The sequence below is a fragment of the Phyllostomus discolor genome, chromosome 8 (assembly GCF_004126475.2).
Source record: "Phyllostomus discolor isolate MPI-MPIP mPhyDis1 chromosome 8, mPhyDis1.pri.v3, whole genome shotgun sequence".
NCBI classification, from domain to species: domain Eukaryota; kingdom Metazoa; phylum Chordata; class Mammalia; order Chiroptera; family Phyllostomidae; genus Phyllostomus; species Phyllostomus discolor.
In genome coordinates this window covers 46,135,125-46,156,661 of record NC_040910.2, presented here as the reverse complement: position 1 = coordinate 46,156,661, position 21,537 = coordinate 46,135,125, and the positions used below count along the sequence as shown (strand labels likewise).

Here is a 21,537-nt window from a genome sequence, read left to right as displayed (position 1 = left end):
TTTTAGAGAGGGCAGGGAGGGAGAGAGGGAGGGAGGGAGAGAAACATCAATGTGCGGTTGCTGGGGGTTATGGCCTGCACCCAGGAATGTACCCTGGCTGGGAATCGAACCTGGGACACTTTGGTTCCCAGCCCGTGCTCAATCCACTGAGCTACGCCAGCCAGGGCCTAGAACTTTTCTATGAATACACTCACCTCACCCAGCTTGTTTCCTCTTTAGGGGGGATTCTTAAGATCGTGTGTCTTCCCTGAATCCTTTAAAGCCATTCCCGGCACTGAGAGCCTCCATTTAGTTCTCCCAAGGGTAGTTCCCTGCAATGCCCAAATTCATGTGTCTTCTCCCAGTCCCACAAGCTGAGCCAGTTGCAAATAAGTTCATGTGTCTTCTCCCAGTCCCACAAACTGAGCCAGTTGCAAATAAGACACTGGATGTTTGCACTTGCTGTCTGGAGAAGGCACATAGAGGTGGGAGGGTGGGAGTGAGGTGCAGTGCATTGGGCATGCCCATAGGCCAGTTGGGGGGTTCTGCAGGCATCACATCCTGAGTGGCTGAAATGCAAGCCTCTTGGTGGGGTAGCCGACTGTTAGTTGGGGTGCAGCCATTTGTTAAGTATTGAACCCTGATTGTTGTGTGTCCTTGTAACTCTTTCCTACCCCCAGCTTTCCAGCCCCTCAGCGGTGCTGATTCCCTCAGCATTATTAGTGAGATGGGAAATTGGTAAGCCCCTTGGGCACTGTCCCACACCACTGAGGAAGCCATGAGATCAGTCACTACACGGTCACTTTCCCCCTGGGAAGAATATCTGGCCAAGGGGGTCTCAGCAGTGAGCTTTTGGAAGGGCGTTGTATGTAAAGTGAAATTGTTCTTCTTACCCCTGTCGTAGTGTGTATTCTCAGATTTTATAGTCCAGTGGTGTGCAGGAACTTCTCCACTGGACCCCCAGACTTCCACAAAGGTGCACTCATCCTTGGCTGGTTGTCAGAATTAGTGCTGTGTGGGGAGATGTTGATAGAAAACTCCTATTCTACTATCTTGTTGCTGTCACTCTTATTGACTCATGTTATTTAGAAGTGTGTTTTTTTCATCTTCTAGTATTTGGGGGGGTTCCAAATATTGTCTTTGTTGTTTCTAGAGAAGTGTCGCTGTATGTCATACCTTCACCATCTATTATTTTTCACCAAGCAGTGTTCTTTCAGTTTTGCCTCCTTTGGTCTTTCACCAAGGGGGTATTAATGGAGTTTCTTGAAGAGGTTTTCCGTTGGCTACTTTGCCCCGTATGTTTCACACATGCTTGCATCTGAGGGGGCCTGGTCCAGGACTATGAGGTTCAAACCTCCTTCCCACCAGAGCTAAGTGCCCCCGAGACCGCAGGATTTTTTAAAGTACCCAGATGAATAGGGGTGGGGGACAGAAGGGCGGGCGTCTCCCCGCTGGAAATGGTCCATGATCAAAATGGAGCCAGAGTCATCATTACATATGGACAGGTTATTTTTAAGTGTCTCTCTGTGAAGAAGGGTCACAGTTCCGTGAGTGGCCTGACTGCCTCAAGGTTAAAGCACAGACTCCAACCCACTGCTAAGACCAGGTCCCTCAAAGCCGCGACCTCTGCCCAGTAGTCTCTCAGGCAGAAGAAGGCGGGATCTTGGGGGCTGTCCAATCAGGGGAGTCGCTGTTAACGTACATAAGGGCGTCGCTCTGATGACGGTGTGGACTGCGTGTTGATCGCTTCTCTCCGCATCTGTGCCTGCATTCTTTCTCCCTGCCTTTAAAAGCCTCGGGTATCTCCGCCACAGCATTGTTACTGTGGCCTGTACTTGCCGCAGGAGTCATAGGCCGGACGACAGGGAACCACACAAGTTAAGAAATGGTGAGTGTGGGACGTGGGTCAGAAGACAGGGAGGAAGTGTTGGTGGAACAGCATGCCTGGACCCGGCCTCCCGGGGGACACTCGAGTTTTGGGGCACGAGTCCACCAGGGGCGCGGCACGCAGCATGGGGTTTCGGCCGACAGCCGGAACCCACAGGTGTTTCCTCCCGTCACGGTGCTGCTGAGTTTCCTTCCCCCCACCCCAAGAATGTTTGGTGACCACGGGGAGGGTCACCAGACTGTCCGGGGTTCCTAGTGGGAAGAGCAGGGGTCTGTGGGATCCTCAGCTCCTCCTTTCTCCCCATGGGGACTCGTTTTTTCCTGAGTTTTGCAAATGTTTAGGTAGCGGAGTCTCAAATCCACGATCTTGTCCTCCCACCCCTACCCCCACCTAGACCTTCCTGGGACTGGCAGTAAATTCCTGTTTCCATATCTTTTCCTGAATTCCTGAACGCCATCTTCCCCTCTCTTGTTCACAGGATTAACTGTTTGTCTTCCGTGGTACATTTCACACTACGCAGTATTTTATTTATCATTTCTCCACACAGCTATGGGTGGTTCTCTTTTTACAGATTTACTTTTTTCCCTGTGGATGTTTTATGTAAGAGGAAAGCTGAGAATAACTGCCTAGAACTCTGTTGTGTAAAAAACCTTGTGCCTCTCCCCACAGGATATTGTCTGGGCGCACACATGCTGTGGGTGTCCATGTTTGGAAACTTTCCTGGGTGATCTGCCCCTTCATCCCACTTCCAGGCCAAGCGCTGCCTGTCCCCGAGTTTGTGGTCTTATTCCTTTAATCCTCCATTGTTCAATAAGTATGCATGTATTTAATCAAAAGAAAAACTATAAAATTTTCCAAGAAAGAGGTGAATTTCAGAAAAAAATAAACATTCCATCATCACATCTATTTGTTAACACTTTTGTTTCCGTTTTTCTTCCATGAGCGAGTGTAGAAACATTCTGAGATAGGTTCTTTTGGTTGATTTCAAAGGCAACATCAGGGCTTAGGCTCACAAGACCTAGAAGTGTGTTCGATATAATCATTCTCCAAACAGTTACTTGCCATGGAAATAATAATTCACATTTATTTTCTGAAAGGAATAGATATTTGCAGATTTCTTGTCGAACTAGAAAAATGCCTTACCTTTTCCCCCTATCCTTTACACATAAACACTGGATTTCAGTGGTTTTACTGGATTGCTCAAACACTGGGAGTGGCTCGCCTGGAGCGTGGTCCTGTACAACATAGGTTTCGGGTTTGATCTCCAGTCCAGGCACATACAGGAGGTAATTAATTGTTTCTCATATTGACCCCCCCCCCTTCTTCTCTCTTTCAAATCAATAAACATCCTCTGGTGAGGATTAGAAAGAGAAAAATCAGTGGTGGTCCAGAGCAACTGTGTGGAAGTAGAAGCCTCAGGTCAGTGTCTCCAAGCTAAGACCTTCTTGAGCCTGCACAGGGAAGTACTGTATTAGGAAGCACTGCGCTAGGAAGTACCTAATGGTTAGGTTCTTTCCTGGGGAGCCTCCCCTTGCCAGTGTCCTCCCTGCTCATCCTCACCCCAGAAGGAGCCTGCACACTGAGAGAAGCTACAGCCCTGGGAAGTCGGGGTGGAGGGTATAATGTCCTTTCTAAATCTGTAGCTGTGATTTCCTTGGGCCTGTTTCTGGATATGGGCTTGAGTGGTGTAGGTATGCTCAGAGGAATCTGTGTACATTGAGTCTGTGAACGTCAGTTCTGTCTTCTAGACAAAGGGTTTATGAATTTAGGAGTTTTTGGTGGTGGGGGGTGAGAACCTTAAATTGAATCTGGCTAAGAGTTTCCTCACTTGTGGGAATTAAAGCCTCAGAGAGGAAACCTTTCCATCACCTCAGGAGATGGGCATGTGGAGCTCCCAAAGATCATTTCTGTGGGTGCTCCCTCAGCAGGGAGTGGCCCACGTTTTAAGAGTTGTATCCCAAAAGGGAGTGTATGGAATGCACGCTTGAGAATGTGGGTTTTCTTCTGAACTGTGAGGAGGCAGGCATCTCCTCTGAGGTATCGTGATTCTAAGATGAGCATTTCTTTCTTTGGATATTCATAATATTGCTTATTGAAGCTCCAAATTCTATTTTCCTTGGCAATTTGTGATATTTTTCTGGGTGAATGTGTAAGATTTTTAGTTCTTGGGCTTTGGAAATGTAAGTTGATTGAATGATACATGGGAATAAGGCAAGAAATTCTGGAACCAAATAGAGTATTTGCTCCTTTTTAGGCAAGAGATTAAGATACAAGATGGGTATATTTGAGCTCTCAGGTAGATTTTACATTTTAGATCAGTGTTTAGATCAGTATGTTCATGTCCCTAGAGAGCTTTGGAAATTTAAATGCTATAATATTGCTTAGGCAAAGAGGAAATTAATTCCTATTTTAATTAATAGGAAAACTATTCAAAACTTACATAACCTTTGAAAATCCTGATGCATCTAATGGATTAGGCCCAAATAGGCTTTTACTCCTGAAATAATCCCCCAGTGTGATTGATATATAAGGAGAAGCTATAATGTCTCTTGTTATTTTGGTTAGAAGATTTCAGATTTTTTTTTTAAAGATTTTATTTATTTTTTTTAGAGAGGGGAGGGAGGGGGGGAGAGAGAGAGAGAGACATATCAATGTGCGGTTGCTGGGGGTTCTGGCGTGCAACCCAGGAATGTACCCTGGCTGGGAATCGAACCTGGGACACTTTGGTTCCCAGCCCACACTCCATCCACTGAGCTACGCCAGCCAGGGCTAGATTTCAGATTTTTTTTTAATTTTTTATGGTTTAGAATTTTAGAAGAATGTTTAATGGGTTGAATCTTAGAATGATTTCCTATGTTGAAAAGAAAAAAATTTTTAAATTTTAAAAGCAAAAGTAATTTAATTTAAAGACTATTAAAATAGCCCTGGCCTGCTGTGGCTCAGTGGATTGAGTGATGGCCTGCGAACCAAAGGGTTGCTGGTACAGGTTCTGGTTGGGGTACATGCCTCGACAGGTTCCCATTTGGGGACACATGACAGACAGCCACACATTGGTGTTTCTCTCCTTCTTTCTTGCCCACTTGCCCTCTCTCTGAAAATAAATAAAATCTTTTTTTAAAAGACTATTAAATAGAAAAATACAGTTTATATAGAATTAAGAATTACTAAAAATTATTTTTTAAAATAATGCATGCAACAGCTAGCAAGAGATGTAAGATAAGTTTTAAACTCCATTCACCACCAGAATATCCCGGTTCCCTTCAGGGCTCTTGCTTTAGCTAACCCCAATAATCAGTGTTGAATTTCTTGAGCATCCTATTAGTGTTTCTTTATAACAAGCAATTGGACTCCACACTTTTTGATATCTGGCTCTTTATGGCTGAAGCCTCCCCGCTCTCTCTGCCCCTTGAGCTCCCACCTGGTCAAACTGATGAAGAAGTCTACATGTTCTTTACTTTAGAGATGGCAAAAAATTCAAATCACACAGGCCCCTGCCCTTGGACTAGGACTCCAGAGGCTGATTGGCCCCAATATAGAAGGCACAGGTGAGAGAGGGGGGCCCATACCCTGTGCAAGAAGTGGACGCATCACGTGGTTGCTCGTGCAAGAGCGTTATTTAAAGAAAAGAGGAGGGAAAGGCAGCTAGTAGGTGGCAGGCTGATCCACACTCCTTTTCCACACTGGTAATTCCAGAGGGATCCCTGGAATTATAAGCAGGATACCCCTGATAATGTAGGGGACATACCAAATATAATATAGAGTGCAAATAGGGATGTTTCACCATAACTATGGTCTTAATTTTCCATGGTCATAGTGCCCATTTTCTTAAAGTATGCCACAATCAGCAGGGAAGGTTTAAATCAATGAGTTACACTTGTAAGTTAAATTGTAATTTAGACTTTGGCACTTTCTAAATATATTAACAAAATGGGACCCCATAGTCCTTAACCCCAGTTAAATTCATATGGCCTAACGTAAATTAAACAGGGCGTTAAAGGATTGAAAACCACTGTACACCTATTTAGTGAAGGAGTGATTATACCCTCTGCTTCACCTTTGAATAGCTGATTTGGCCTTTTTTTTTAAAAGATGGTCTGAATTTAACTTGATAGAATAAATTTCTAAATGAACTTAACATGCTTAAAGATCCTGTGTTGACTGGTGAAAGAGCAGTCATTAATTGCATTGATTATAATAACTGGGTAACTATAATTGGCAATGGTGAATTTTTAGTTGGCCTGTTCGTTGAGAAAGAATGACACCTCACAGTGGATTACTATAACCTTGAGGCTGTGGTCAAACCAAGTAAGTCCCTGCCTATTGTCAGTCCCCAGCATTATGGAAGTTACTGCCTCTATCCACTCAGCAACTGGTCAATATCCTGCTGTCACAGATTTGACTGTTTTGCTTGTACCTATGACATCAGTGTCATTGGCCTTCACCTCTAAAGGGATGTGATCCACCTTTACCTGGTTACCTTCAGGACCTCAGCATCACTGCCAGCACACATAGTCTGTGCAGGCAGGGCCTGAACTGCATCCACCCTGCTCCAGGGCACAGGTACTACATTGCACTAATGACATCCTCCTCTGAGGGTACTCAGGACATAAAAATATTAACAAAAGTCACTCATAAAAAGGAGAGGCCCTGGCCCCGTGTTTAAATTCCTAAAACGTATTCGGTAATCTGGGTCTTGTTCCATCCTTATGCGGTAAAGAAACAACCTTTGCCCCTCTTAGTGTCCACAACATTGTCTAGTTACTTCTGGTGCTCTGAAGGAAACACAGTCCATTTACACGTTGCACTTGGGTCCATTTATGCTGTTTCTTGCAAACTGGCCCCCCTTGAACAGTAGGTACCCCTGCAGCAAAACCAAAAGGCTCTGGACTCAGATTGCCATACAATGGGCACTCCCATAGTGCCCTCAGACACTTGTTCCACAGCAGAACCTTCAGTGACCACCTGCCGTGCCTCCTGAGTTACCGACGATGGCCCTAAGTTGTCCACAGGCTTCTGATGCAAGAAACTGTCCAAGGCTCCAAACTGTATGCCATTAGAACATAGTTGTCACTGCTTGTAGAGCTATCCTAAAAATGGTCCTGAACCTGTGACCCCTTAAGAAGCTACCCGTTATGCCCTGGGACCTGTAAACAGTGCCCCAAGAACTCTGCTATCAAGACCCCTTGAAACAAGATATAGCTAAACCTGGCACCTCTGGCATATCCTACTAGGAGGGGGTGGCCCCCCTCTCCTCAGTCCTTTGCCAGGTGCTAAAGGAGGTCACCCCTTTCCCAGACCTCTAGGCTTCCTGGGGAGCACCTTAGGATTCCCCAGGTTAAAGGAAATGAGTTCATAGCCTTCAGGGACGACATCGCCTCATCCGTACATGATGAAGCTCAGGCAGTTACTACTTTTATCCTTTAACTGGAACATCCTTTTAAAGGATGGGACTCAAGGGTCCACACCACTGACCAACAGCAGGCAGTCATCTTAGCACTAACCAGAATTGGCTTTACAGACTCTTGGATGATTAAGTTGCCTTTTTGTGGCAAAAGAGTTCTGGGACTGTCTTGCCTCACAGTTACCCACAGTGTAAATCAGGTAACCCTGTCTCTACATAGGCCACAATGTGAGGCCTTGCCAGGACACTCCTGCATGTAGAAGTTCTAGACACCACTAGTAGTGAAGGAACACATTTCACTTTTCAGTGCTGGGCCCTGGAAAAGGCAGTCAGTGGAAGTTCCTCCTCTCAGGTCTCAGGGTGCAGGCCTCATAAAACACCTGAATGACTTACTGAAATAACTTCAAATCAATTGAATGAAAGATGACTTCTTTCAGCCATCAGTCATCAGCAATCACTAGTAATGTATGTCTTATCTTTTTTGTTTTTCTTGATAGACTTGGCTTTTCTTTACAGCAATTTTAGGTTTACAGAAAACTTGATCAGAATGTACAGAGAGTTCCCACTTAACCCCTCTGCCTCCACATAGTTTGTCCTATTTTTTATGTCTTGTATTACTGTGGTACATTTGATATTAATGCATTAAAGTCCACAGTTTACATCAGTGTTTTTATTTTAAGGTAGAAAAAAATTTTTTCATTCCTTATGAAAGTTTATTGGTTTTTACTTTATATTTTATTGGTTATGCTATTATAGTTGTCCCAGTTTTTCCCTCTTTGCCCCTGTCCACCCAGACTGCCCCCCGCCCTGTCCCTTAGACAGCCCCCACACCATTGTCCATGACCATGGGTCCTGCATATATGTTCTTTGGCTGCTATATTCTTTTTTAATATATATTTTATTGATTATGCTATTATAGTTGTCCCATTTTCCCCCTTCACTCCCCTCCACCCTGTACACCCTCCCTGGCTGCTATATTCTTTATGCTATACTTTACATCTTCATAACTATTCTGTAACTACCAATTTGTACTTCTTAATCCCTTCACCTTTTTCACCCATCTCCTCAACCACTCTCCCATCTGGCAGCCATCAAAATGTTCTATGATTCTGTTTCTGTTCTGCTTATTTGTGTGATTTTTTTAGATTCAATTATTGATACATATGTATTTATTGCCATTTTATTCAAATTTTCTGTATTCTTAAAGAAGACCCTTTAACATTTCATATAATACCAATTTCATGGTGATGAACTCCTTTAGCTTTTTCTTGTCTGGGAAGCTCTGTCTGTGCCCTTTGATTCTAAATAATAGTTTTGCTGGGTAGAGCAGCTTTGACTGTATGTCTCAGCTTTTTATGACTTCACTCTAGAAGGAATTGCCAAGAAATATTCAAAGTTTCTTTTGAGAAATCATCCCTGGCTGGTGTGGCTCAGTGGATTGAGCACCGGCCTGGGAACCAAAGGGTCACTGGTTCCATTCCCAGTCAGGGCACATGCCTGGGTTGCAGGCAAGGTCCCCAGTAGGGGGCGTTCGAGAGATAACCACACATTAATGTTTCTCTCCTCTCTTCCTCCCTTCCCCTCTCTAAAAATAAATAAATAAAATCTTTTTTAAAAAAATCACACCTATTTTTTAAAAAAAGTTTCTTTTGAGAAATCAGCTGACAGTCTTATGGGAACACCCCTATAGGTAATTAACTGCTTTTCTCTTGCTGTTTTTAAGATTCTCTCTTTGCCTTTAACCTTTGGCACTTTAATCATGATGTGTCTTGGTGTGGGCCTCTTTGGGTTCATCTTGTTTGGGACTCTGAGCTTCCTAGACCTGTATGTTTAATTCCTTCACCAAGTTAGGGAAGTTTTCTGTCATTATTTTTTCAAGTAGGTTTTCAATTTCTTGCTCTCTCTCTCCTTCTGGCATCCCCATGATGTGAATGTTGGTGTGCTTGAAGTTGTCCCAGAGGATCCTCATATTATCCTCATTTTTCTGGATTCTTTTTTCTTTCTGTTCTGATTGGGTGTTTTTTGCTTCCTTATATTCCAAATCAGTGATTTAATTCTCGGCTTTATCCACTTACTGTTGATTTCCTGTAAATTACTCTTCATCTCAGTTGGTGTATCCTTCATTTCTGACTGGTTTTCTTTTTTTTTATGATTTTCATGTTCTTTTTTATGCTGTTAAAGTTCTGTCCTTATCTGCTCTTCCCCTAAATTCACTGAGCATCCTTATAACCCATATTTTGACCTCTGCACCTAGTAGATTGCTTGTCTCCATTTTGTTTAGTTCTTCTTCTGGAGATTTGTTCATTTATTTCATTTGAACCATGTTTGTCTTCTCATTTTGACAGCATCCCCGTGTTTGTTTCTATGTATTAGGTAGAGCTGCTATGGCTCCCCGGCTTAGTAGAGTGACCTATTGTAGTAGGTGTCCTATAAGGTCCAATGGCACAGCCTCCCCTACCACCTAAACTGGGTACCCAAGGTACACCCACTGTTTGAGCTATGTACAGCCTCCTCTTGTAGCTGAGCCATGATTGCTGTTGGCAGCTCAGTGGGAGGGATTTACCCAGGCTGATCAGCTGCAAGGACTGGCTGTGACCACTGACCACCAACCTCTGACCATCATAGAGGATCAGCTGTGCAGGGGCCCACTCCACCAAGCAGGACTTATTTCAGCAGGGCTTTGGTGCCCTTGAGTGTGTCACTTGTGGATGTGGTTGGGTGGTGGTGCTCTGACATGGCCTGTAGCTGTCCACTAGGAACACAGGCTCTGGGACCTCCCAGGAGGTGCAGGCTGAGGTCAGCTACTGCCTGTGTTCTGTCTGGAACCACTCAGCATAAGCTACAAAGCAATCTACAAATGGTTGCTACTTGTGCTGGGTGGTAGGTGCCCAAGTGAGGTCAAGCTATGAATGAAGGCCAGCTGCTGCTAGTGCCAGGCCTGGGGCTACTTAGGGAGAGGTACAGTACTTGCTAAGACCAGATGCTGCTTGTTTGAGAGAATTTAGGAGAATCTGAAGCATGATCCATTCATATGGAAAAGCCACTGGAAACAGCTTGGGTGGGCCCAGAATTGGGTGGGGCGGAGCCTGAGGACATCACTAAGGTGGGGCAAACAGTGTGAACCTGGTTGATGGAGTCTCAGATATGGCACCTGCCTGCCGACTGACTCTGTCTCGATGTGGTTTCTTTAATTTTGTACTTGTAGGACTTCTATTCACCTCAGTTTCTGGTCATTCTGAATAATGGCTCTGTAGTTTAGTTGTAATTTTGATGTAGTTGTGCAAGGAGGCTTACGTAATACAATCCCTGGGAGAGAGAACAGTACAAAGACAGAGAGGATGGTCAAATGCTCTTAGTGCTGCTTTCTTCAAGGAAAACTGTGATTCTGTTACTGTTTCTTATGACGTGACTTCTAATGTGGTGCTGCAGGCCAGATGCAGCTGGCTCACTACATTAGTGTTGAGTGTTACATAGTCTCTGGGCTTTGGCTAATGTAAAATGACATGTGTCCATCTTTACTACAACATGTAGAAAACTTTCACTGCCCTGTGCTCCACTCCATTAGTTCAATCATTCATCCTTTCCACTTCCAAATCCCTGGCAACCAAAGATCTTTCACTGTCTCATAGCTGTGTCCTTTCCAGAACTATGCTTGGAATCATAAAGGTGTAGCCATGTCATATTGGCTGCTTTCACTTAGCAATATGATTTTAAGGTTTCTCCAAGTCTTTTTCGCTTGATACCTCATTTCCTCTAACCACTGAATATTTCATCATATAGGTACTCCAGTGATTATTTTTCCATTATCCTAATGGAGGATATCTTCATTACCTGCAAGTCTTGGTTGTCATAAATAACACTGTGATAAACATTCATGTGCAGAATTTTTATGAAAGTGATTTTTCAGCTTATTTGGGGAAATTAGAAGGAGTGTGACTGCTTGGTTGTATGATAAGAATAGGTTTAGTTTATTAAGGAACTTCCTGTTTTCAGAAGTAGGAATGCTGGTTTCAATTCCCACCAGCAGTGGATGAGGGTTCTTGTTGCTCCATGTCTTTGCCATCATTTGGTGTTTACTCTCAGTGTTTTGAATTTCAGCTGTTGTAATAATTGTCTAGTAATATCTCATTCTTCTATTTGCAATTGCTAAAGACATATGATGTTGAGAATTTTTTCCCATGTTTATTTACTATTTACCATTTTTGGTGAAGTATATGTTCAGATCTTTTGTCCATTTTTAATTTTGTTTGTCTTATTGTTGAATTTTAAGAGTTCTTTGTATATTTTATTTTTAATCTTTATTTTTTTCCGTTACCATATAGTCCCCTTTCAGATAAGTGTTTTACAAAGATTTTCTCCTAGTCTGTGGTTTATGTTTTCAATCTCTTAACACTGTCTTTCATAGAGTAGGTTTTATTTTAATGACATCAAACTTATTTTTTCTTTTAATCAATCTTGCTTTTGGTGTTGTATCTAAAAATTCATAATCAAACTTTAGGTCATCTAGATTTTTTCCTATGTTGTCTTGTAGGAGGTTTGTAGTTTTGCACTTTATATATGACTAATGATCTGTTTTGAGTTAGTTTTTGTGAAAGGTATAAGGTTTGTGTCTAAATTGATCAACTGATTTTTGCATGTGGATGTCTGGTTTTCTTGGCACTATTTGTTGAAAAGGCTATGTTTTCTCCATTGAATTGTCAAAAATCAGTTAATTATACTTGGGTCTACAGGAAAGAATTGGCTGCTGTACATTAACTATTTATTTTTCAGTCTTACTGTATTCCCTTATTAGTTCAAGGGGTTTTCTTTGTTGTTTTCTTTGAGATTTTCTCCGTAGGTAATCTATATCCAACAAAGACAGTTGAATTTCTTCCCATTCTGTATGTCTTTTACGTCCTTTTCTAGTCTTACTGTATTAGCTTAGACTTCCAGTACAGTGTTGACTAGGAGTGGCGAGAGGGGACATCGTTGCCTTATTCTTGATCTTACCAGGAAAGCATCGAGTTTCTCACCATTAAGTATGTTAACTGCAAATTTCTTGTAGAGAGTGTTCTTCAAGAGCTGGGAGTGCCTCGATACTTTGTTTGCTACCAGAAATGGATTTGGGATTTTGTCAAATGCTTTTACATTCCCCCTTTCCTCATTCTTGATATTAATAATTTGTCTTTTTCTCCTTTTTTCTCAGCTTGTGTAGGTGTTTTGCAATTTTATTAATCTTTGCAAAGGTTAATTAATCTTTTATAGCTTTTGATTATATTGTTTTTTCACAATTTCCTGAAATTTCATTGGTTTCTTTGGTTTTTATATCTATTCTTATGCTTACTTGGGGTCTAATTTGCTCTTTTTGTAGTTTCATAAGACAGGCTTAGATTTAGATCATTGATTACAGATCTCTTTTTCCTTTTTTTAAATATATTCTATTGATTATGCTATTACAGTTGTCTCATTTCCCCCCTTCAATCCCCTCCATCCTGTACACCCTCTCCCACTCATATCCCCCCTTTAGTCATATCCGTGTGTCATACTTATAAGTTCTTTAGCTTCTACATTTCTCATACTATTCTTACCCTCCCCCTGTCTATTTTCAACCTACAATCTATGCTACTTATTCTCTGTACCTTTTCCCCCTCTCTCCTCCTCCCACTCCCCTGTTGCTAACCCTCCATGTGATCTCCATTTCTGTGGTTCTGTTCCTGTTCTAGTTGTTTGCTTAATTTCTTTTGGTTTTGCTTTAGGTGTTGTTGTTAATAATTGTGAGTTTGCTGTCCTTTTACTATACATGTTTTTTTTTTTTTTTTTGTCTTCTTTTCTTGGATAAGTCCCTTTAACATTTCATAAAATAAGGGCTTGGTGATGATGAACTCCTTTAACTTGACCTTATCTGAGAAGCACTTTATCTGCCCTTCCATTCTAAATGAAAGCTTTGCTGAATAGAGCAATCTTGGATGGAGGTCCTTGCCTTTCATGACCTGGAATACTTCTTCCCAGCCCCTTCTTGCCTGCAAGGTCTCTTTTGAGAAATCAGCTGACAGTCTGATGAGAACTCCTTTGTAGGTTACTGTCCCCTTATCTCTTGCTGCTTCTAGGATTCTCTCCTTCATTTTTACCTTGGCTAATGTAATTATGATGTGCCTTGATGTGTTTCTTCTTGGGTCCAAATTCTTTGGGACTCTCTGAGCTTCCTGGACTTCCTGGAAGTCTATTTCCTTTGCCAGAATGGGGAAGTTCTCCTTTATTATTTGTTCAAATACGTGTTCAATCTGTTGCTCTTCTTTCTCCCCTTCTGGTACCCCTATAATTCGGATGTTGGAATGTTTAAAGATGTCCTGGAGGTTCCTAAGCTTCTCCTTTTGTTTTTGAATTCTTATTTCTCCATTCTTTCCTGTTTGGTTGTTTCTTTCTTCCTTCTGGTCCACTCTATTGTTTTGAGTCCCAGTTTCCTTCCCATCACTATTGGTTCCCTGTGCATTTTCCTTCATTTATTTTATGGTAACCTGCATTTGTTCATCTAATGTGCACCCAAAATCAACCAATTCTGTGAGCCTCCTGATCACCAGTGTTTTGAACTGTGCATCTGATAGATTGGCTATTTCTCGGTTGCTTAAAATGATGAGTCTTGGGGCATTGATTTGTTCTGTTTGAGACACGTCTCTCTCTTTTGGGGCGGGGGGGGCGTGGGGGTCTGGTCGCTTCTGTTATGGTGAGGGGCAGAGCCTTAGGTGTTCACCAGAGCTGGGCACCCCAGTCGCTAAATTGTGACATTGTATGTGGGGGTGGGGTCGGGAGGGAACAATGGCAGTAGCTCTGTTCTCCATGGGACCTCAGTCCCTTCCCTGGGATCCTGGGTTACGTGCTCTGCCCTGGTCCACAATGGCCGCCTCACTGGGTCCGCCAGCCGCCGCTGTGTACTCAGGGTCCACCTGCTGCAATCTTGCACACCCCAGATGCCTTACGCGCCCCTGGTTGCCTCATGCGCCCAACTCTGTCTGCTCTCCGCACCTCGACCCGCGCCGGGCTGCTCCTCTCCGCCCCTCCTACCAGTCTGGATGAACGGGTCTACTTCAACTTCTTGGCTGTCCAACTTCCATTCAGATAAATTCTCTGTCAGTTCTGGGTGTTATTCTGCCTCTAAATTATTGTTCCAATCTTGGTTGTGTGTGGAGGTATGGCGCGTCCACCTATGCCTCCATCTTGGCCAGAAGTCCTATTTTCATTGTTGACAGTATTGACACATGTCCCTGTTTTCCTCCTACTTTGCCCCCTGCCCCCTTTCCCTCTGGCCACCACCATATTGTTTGTCTGTGTCCATGGGTTACACATATATGTTCTTTGACTAAACCCTTCACCTTCTTTCATCCAGTCCCCCCAACCCCTGCCAGTTTGTTCCATGTATCCATGCCTCTGGTTCTATTTAGTTCATCAATTTACTTTGTTTATTAGATTTTATATATAAGGGAGATCATATGGTATGTTAACATAATACATCTTTTTCCGTCCTTCAGTTTCAGTCTACCTGACTTTATTGCTAATGTGGCTTATTATGGACAACATGTAATTGGGAGTTGTTATTTTTTTATTCATTGTGACAGTATCTTTGAGTTGTTATATATAGAACATTGACTTTCTCAATGGTTGTTGATACAGTTGGATTAGTATCTACCATAATTGTTGGTGTTTTCTATTTGTTGCCCTTGTTACTAGTTTCTCATTTGTCTTTCACCTTTTTTGTGCCTTCCCAAGCTTATAGAATTTTACCTGATTTTATTTTGTCTTCTCTCAGCATATCAGTTATACGTTTTTAATTTTTATTGGTTGCCCTTAGATTTGCCATATATAGTTACAGTTAAGCTGAGTCCTGTTTCAAGTAACACTGAACTACTTCACTGGTTGTATAAATTTCTCATTAACAGAGTATTCCCAATTCCTCTTTCTGTGCCTTACAACATCACTATTGTTCATTTCACTCACCATAAGCTATAATTGCTAAATACTTTCTTGCTAGTATTATTTTGAACAAAGTGTTACTTTTCAAATTAATTAAGAGTGTTTAAGGTGATGTTATTTTCCCTTCATGTATTCCTTCTTAAATGCTCTCCCTTTCTTCATTTTCCTTCCTTTTGAGGAATTGCCTTTAACATTTCTTGCAAAGCAAAGTGGGTGTACTGATGACAAATTCTATTTGTCTTTCTCAGAAATTTCTTCTTTACTTTTAAAGGATCATTTAAGTTGACACAGAATTTTAATTAAGTTGTTTTCCTATCAACACTTTAACTAGTTCATTCCACTTTCTTCTTGCTTGTATTATTGGGAACAAAAAAAAAACCCAGTCTGATTTAATTATTACTGTTTTTTATAGCTGAAGTGTGGTTTTCCCTCTGGCTTCTTTTAAGATGAAGTTTTTTAGTGTGCTGTGTGATTTTGTTGTTTTGGAAGCCAGACATGATGCACTGAGAAGGAAGATGGGTAAATAGACCTTTAGTGTCAGCTTTGAAGTTTATCTGGCTAGGGCTTAGCCTGTTTACTATTTGTGTATCTGTAAGTATCAGAGGCTATATCTGGTGTCCTTCCTTTTCTCTCTCCTGTGATGTTGGGAGCTCTCTAGAGCCGGGGTCCTCAACCCCAGGGCCGCAGACTGGTAGCAGTCCGCCAGCCTGTTAGGAACAGATGAGTGGCAGGTGCGTGAGCAAAACTGTCCCTGGTGCCAAAAAGTTTGGGGACCACTGCTCTAGAGGCTTCTCAAAGAAGATCTGGAATGTGTGGTTCTTTCCATGTATTCCACTGTAACTAGAGCTGGGCCCTAAATACTGGTCTCTGTGTACCCACCAAGAACTGGGGTCTTCCTATTCTGTTCCTTAACCAAGTGGGTAAAATCTGCCATCAGAATTATTGTGAGGGAGCATTCCTCTATCCCCTGCACAAAATGTCAATGGGTTAATGATCTTTTTCAAGGACCTGTGTTTAGGGAAATTATGTGCCTGAAGGATTCATGATGCTGATTTATGAGGAAGTGGTTATGTAGACTAAATAAGAATTCTTATGACCAAGTCAAAGAATAATTATTTTGAAATCACAGAATCATAAGTGAACTTCTTATGAATTGACTATAGATCCCCAGTGCTGTCCTTCTTACCTGTCTTCCTGTGTACATATGTGGGATGTTTCAGGACTCAGTGGCCTTTGAAGATGTGGCTGTGAACTTCAGTCTGGAAGAGTGGGCTCTGCTGGATCCTTCACAAAAGAAACTTTATAGAGATGTGATGCGGGAAACCTTGAGGAATCTGGCCTCAGTAGGTGAGAATGACAATGTATCTTCATTTAGCCACTTAGAGAACAAGTGTTTCTTGTCTATCAACATTGTTCTCTGATTTGAATGGGGAAAGAGAACACTTTGGTAAATAAACCAGAAATGGTCAAAGCTCATCACAGACCTGTAACGTAATACTATTTCTGTAACTTTATTTTGTCTGGGTCTGCATTTTAGGAAGAAAATGGGAAGACCATAACATTGAAGATCAGTACAAAAACCAGGGAAGAAATCTAAGGTGAGTTATATTCACAACAGAAATCAGTGTCCCACAAGAGGATTTTCATATGTCATGAAAGCAGACACTCCTCAAAAAAATAAAAAATGGAATTGCCTTATGACCCAGCAATTCTACTTCTGGGTATATACCTGGAGAAATCCAAAACACTAATTCAAAAGAACCTTCTTTCAGGGCATTCATTATAGTCAGTTTCAAACAATTCAGACAGCAGAAAACCTGCACTTTCCTTATAAATTATAAACACAAAATTTTAATGTTTACAAATAAATATAAATCATTAATCATGTACTCCTGATTTTTTATAGATGTCATATGGTAGAGAGACTCTGTGAAAGTAAAGAAGGTAGTCAGTGTGGAGAAAACTTCAGCCATATTTCAAATCTCAATCTGAACAAGAAAACTAGTAAAGGAAAGCCATGGGGGTGCAGTGCGTGTGGAAAAGTCTTCATGAGCCGTTCGTCCCTTAATAGGCATGTGCGCTCTCACACTGCACCCAAACCATACAAGTATCAGGAATATGGAAAGAAGCCTTATAAATGTAAGATATGTGGGAAAGCCTTCAGTTACCTCCAACCATTTCAAAAACATGAGAGAAACCACAGTGTAGAGAAATCCTATAAATGTAAGGAATGTGGGAAATCCTTTAGATATCGCCAGTCTGTTCGCAAACACGAACGGACTCACACTGGAGAGAAACCCTATGAATGTAAACAATGTGGAAAAGCCTTTAGATATCATCAAACCTTCCAAACACATGAAAGGACTCACACCGGAGAGAAACCCTACGAATGTAAGCAGTGTGGTAAAGCCCTCAGTTGTCCCAGTTCCTATCGAAGTCATGAAAGGACTCACACCGGAGAGAAACCCTACGAATGTGAAAAGTGCAGTAAAGCATTCAGTTGTCCCAGTTCTCTTCGAAAACATGAAAGAACTCACACTGGAGAGAAACCCTATGACTGTAAAGAATGTGGGAAGGCCTTTATTTCTCTTGGAAGCTTTCAAAGACATATGATAACACACACTGGAGATGGACCTTACAAATGTAAGGAATGTGGGAAGGCATTTAATTGTCCCAGTTCATATCGAATACATGAAAGATCTCACACTGGAGAGAAGCCCTATGAATGTAAGCAGTGTGGTAAAGCCTTCAGTTGTTCCAGTTCCTTTCGAACACATGAAAGAACTCACACTGGAGAGAAGCCCTACCAATGTAAGGAGTGTGGGAAAGCTTTCCATTGGCTCACCACTTTCCAAGTCCATGTGAGAACTCACACTGGAGAGAAACCCTATATATGTAAGCTGTGTGGTAAAGCCCTCAGTTGTCCCACTTCCTTTCGAAGACATGAAAGGACTCACAGTGCAGAGAAACCCTATGCGTGTAAACAGTGTGGGAAAACCTTCAGTTCTTCTCTAGGTTTGCAAATACATGGAAGAACTCACACTGGAGAAAAGCCCTATAAATGCGAGGAATGTGGAAAAGCATTTGTATCTCTCACAAGCTTTCGAAGACACATGATGACGCACACAGGAGATGGACCTTACAAATGTAAGGAGTGTGGGAAAGCCTTCAACTGTCCCAGTTCATTTCGAATACATGAAAGGACTCACACAGGAGAGAAGCCCTACGAATGTAAAATTTGTGGTAAAGCCTTCAGTTGTTCCAGTTATGTTCAAGTACATGAAAGAACTCACACTGGAGAGAAACCCTATGAGTGTAAGGAGTGTGGGAAGGCCTTCATTTATCGCACAACCTTTCGAGGCCACATGAGAGTACACACTGGAGAGAAACCCTATAAATGTGAAGAATGTGGGAAAGCCTTTAGTCGACCCAGTTCATTTAGAAGCCATGAAAGAATTCACACTGGAGAGAAACTTCTTCAGTGTAAGCATTGTGGGAAGGCCTTCAATTGGCCCACATCCTTACACAAACATGTCATGAGAATGCACACTGGATAAATTACAACTGATAAATGGAAAGTGTTCATTCTTCACACTGAAAAGTAATGTGAAAACTCCACTGGAGAGAAATGGCTATAAATGTATGTAATACAGGAAGGCCTGATGCAAATTAACTCACATGTAATGCTCCAGAAAATTTGTGACATGAAACATGTTTTAAAAGATAAAAATAGCTTGTCTTTGTCAGTGGCTCATACTGAAACTCAGTCTCTGGACTATGGATTCTGTTTGCTACTTGTGCAAATGAACAATGACTTAAGACAATTCTGTAAGTACTTTTTAAGCAGTGGCACATATGCTTTTAGTACATAATGTTTTTCCTTAAATCAGCTTATAAAGTCTTTGAAGTCTATTGGTGAATTGAAATACAAATGTAATATATACTAGTAGGGTTAATTTTTATATAAATTTTTAATTGTTCTATAAGTTAAGGGGAATAATGATACTTTGTTATTTCTTAGGATTTTCCTATTAGCTTCATATGGCAAATGCTAGATATTCTTTATCCATTATAAATATTCTTCCTTCATTATGATAAAAAAAAAAACAACTTTCTTTCATCAGAAGAGCCTTACTAATTTACCTTAAAAATAGATAGTTGGCATAAATTTGTAAATATGAAAAGTTTATCATAGAGTATAATCTCACTGGAATCACTATTTACATCTATTCCCCCTCACTCTTTGTCGTTCCCTCTGACGGTGATTTGGGTGACAGACTTTACATTAAGGAGAGCAACCTGTATTGACATCAACCTCAAACTTACAAAACAACTTTAAAATGTTTACAATTATAATTGTTTTAGATTTAAATTCACAGCTGCAATATCTTTGTACCAAAGCAACATTCCCACCTCCCCTCGATCCATGAAAATCTTCCTGTGGTACTCTGATGTCACCATTTAAGGTATCTTTAACCCATAACACAATCAGAATGATTATATGTTCTCACTGAAGTCACCCAGTGGTCTCACCATCCCTCTGTTCATACTGAGCACCTACTGAGTGCCAGAGCTGGACACTGGGCTTACAACAGTGAGCATAACTAAGGTGGTCACTGCTCTCACAGTGCTTCAAGTCTATGAAATTAAATAAAATCATGTTTCTAGCTTCTTTCCTAAGTGTTTTTAACACTTAAACTTTGATTCATTTTTGTAATAACATTAACTTTGGTATACCAATAAGCCTTTAATTTGTAATAAAAAAAAAAGAAGAAGAAGAAGAGAAAGAAACAGGAAAAAAGAGACCTATAACAGGACAATAAAATGTAGAATTAGAGATAGATCTCTTGAAATATGTTACGTCAACATGGGTAATGTTGTGACCTACATTTCTAGAATATTTTCTGTTTTTTTTTTATGGGTCCATGTTAAAATTCATTAACAACCTCATTCACATGAGATTTGGAGGGCCTTCGTGTTTGAGCCACAAAGCACAAAGAGACAGATGCATTGGTGTTTCATATATACCTGCTTCCAACCCATTTTCCTGATTCTTTGTCCTGCCAGTCAAAAGGATCCTCAGTACTACCACCAACTACATGACTTTCATTTTCTCAGAGCTCTAGGTTTCCGCAGATGCCTCCACAAAATCCACAGCAAAGATCCATCAGTTTGGATTTTCCTACAAGCCTTCATGCAACCAATTTAGACTGTCATGTTTGAAAATGTTCTCTGAAATGCTAACTGCCTTCTTCTCTAGACAGTATTTGAATAAGGTCTAATTTTTATAGCAAACATTTCATTCTGTTAACATTGCTAGTGATCGTGTCCCTGATTCTACCAAAAAAGCTACAGTAGTGCTATCAGAACCACATGGGAGTCGGTCCCGCTGCTGCACGTGCAGTGACTGCTCTGACACAGTCCCTCCATGTGAGCAGTGGCACCTTCCTCGTGTCAGGCAGATCATGGGTAATTCCGATTACTCATAGCTGAATGTAAGTCCTCAGTACATTTTGTTATATTTGTATGTGATTTAAAACTTCATTTTTTTGGTCAAACACTGTTTCTGTAGATGTTTTATGCACTAACAAATATTATCTTTTTCACTTCCTGATAGCAGATATTAAAACATCCCATTGCAATTATGAATTTTTAGACCAATTTTGTGATTTTTGTCCAGTTAATCATTGTACATGGTGAATCAATGTTACCATGTATATTTTTCTTCAGGCAAGTTTTATTTTTTTTATTTTCCTATAGTTAAAAATGTTTGTGTTTAACCTCTCATTAATTCCTAATTAAAAACTTACATCATGGCCCTAGCTGGCGTAGCTCAGTGGATTGAGCTCGGGCTGGAAACCAAAGTGTCCCAGGTTCGATTCCCAGCCAGGGTACATGCCTGGGTTGCAGGCCATAACCCCCAGCAACCGCACATTGATGTTTTTCTCTCTCTCTCTCTTCCCTCCCTTCCCTCTCTAAATAAATAAATAAATAAATAAATAAATAAATAAATAAAATCTTTTAAAAAGAAGTATTAAAAAAAAACTTACATCATTGTTTTGCTGGTGCCTTCTTGCCAGAAACTATAGGGTCACACCTAGCCTCAGAGAGGGGTGTAATGAATTGTGGTAAGGATGACCACAAACCATGAATGGTCATGGGCTGCACCACTAAGACGGTGCACAAAAGGTCTTGGGCTCGTGTCAAATGATGGGGTTAGTAGTCAAGGAAAATGCTCCTATGTATGACATATGTTGAGGTGAACTATAAATTCTATGGTAATCATAATAGTTCTTACTGAAACATGGAAATATTCCCTATGCTA

At 41.3% G+C, this 21,537-nt stretch overlaps 1 protein-coding gene across 2 annotated transcripts; it reads left to right on the top strand.

Annotated features, from left to right (window-relative positions):
- The first annotated feature begins 1,679 nt into the window (after positions 1 to 1,679).
- On the top strand, positions 1,680 to 21,028 carry LOC114503336 (zinc finger protein 791-like). 2 transcript variants are annotated; one of them, XM_028520858.2, is made up of 4 exons: positions 1,680 to 1,867; positions 16,433 to 16,559; positions 16,750 to 16,810; positions 17,119 to 21,028. In XM_028520858.2, exons 1-4 carry the CDS (start codon positions 1,865 to 1,867, stop codon positions 18,767 to 18,769), a joined length of 1,842 nt encoding a protein of 613 aa, XP_028376659.1. In that variant the 5' UTR covers positions 1,680 to 1,864; the 3' UTR covers positions 18,770 to 21,028. The 2 variants fall into 2 exon arrangements, with proteins under 2 accessions (XP_028376659.1, XP_028376654.1); XM_028520853.2 differs by lacking the exon at positions 1,680 to 1,867 and having other exon boundaries at positions 16,102 to 16,559.
- The last annotated feature ends 509 nt before the right edge of the window (positions 21,029 to 21,537 follow it).

Bases quoted from the DNA above. Each gene is read 5' to 3' on its own strand.
- LOC114503336 (XM_028520853.2), top strand. From the start codon at position 16,424: ATGTTTCAGGACTCAGTGGCCTTTGAAGATGTGGCTGTGAACTTCAGT. The intron at 16,560-16,749 runs GTGAGAATGACA...TCTGCATTTTAG, and splicing joins GAGGAATCTGGCCTCAGTAG to GAAGAAAATGGGAAGACCAT. The intron at 16,811-17,118 runs GTGAGTTATATT...GATTTTTTATAG, and splicing joins AACCAGGGAAGAAATCTAAG to ATGTCATATGGTAGAGAGAC.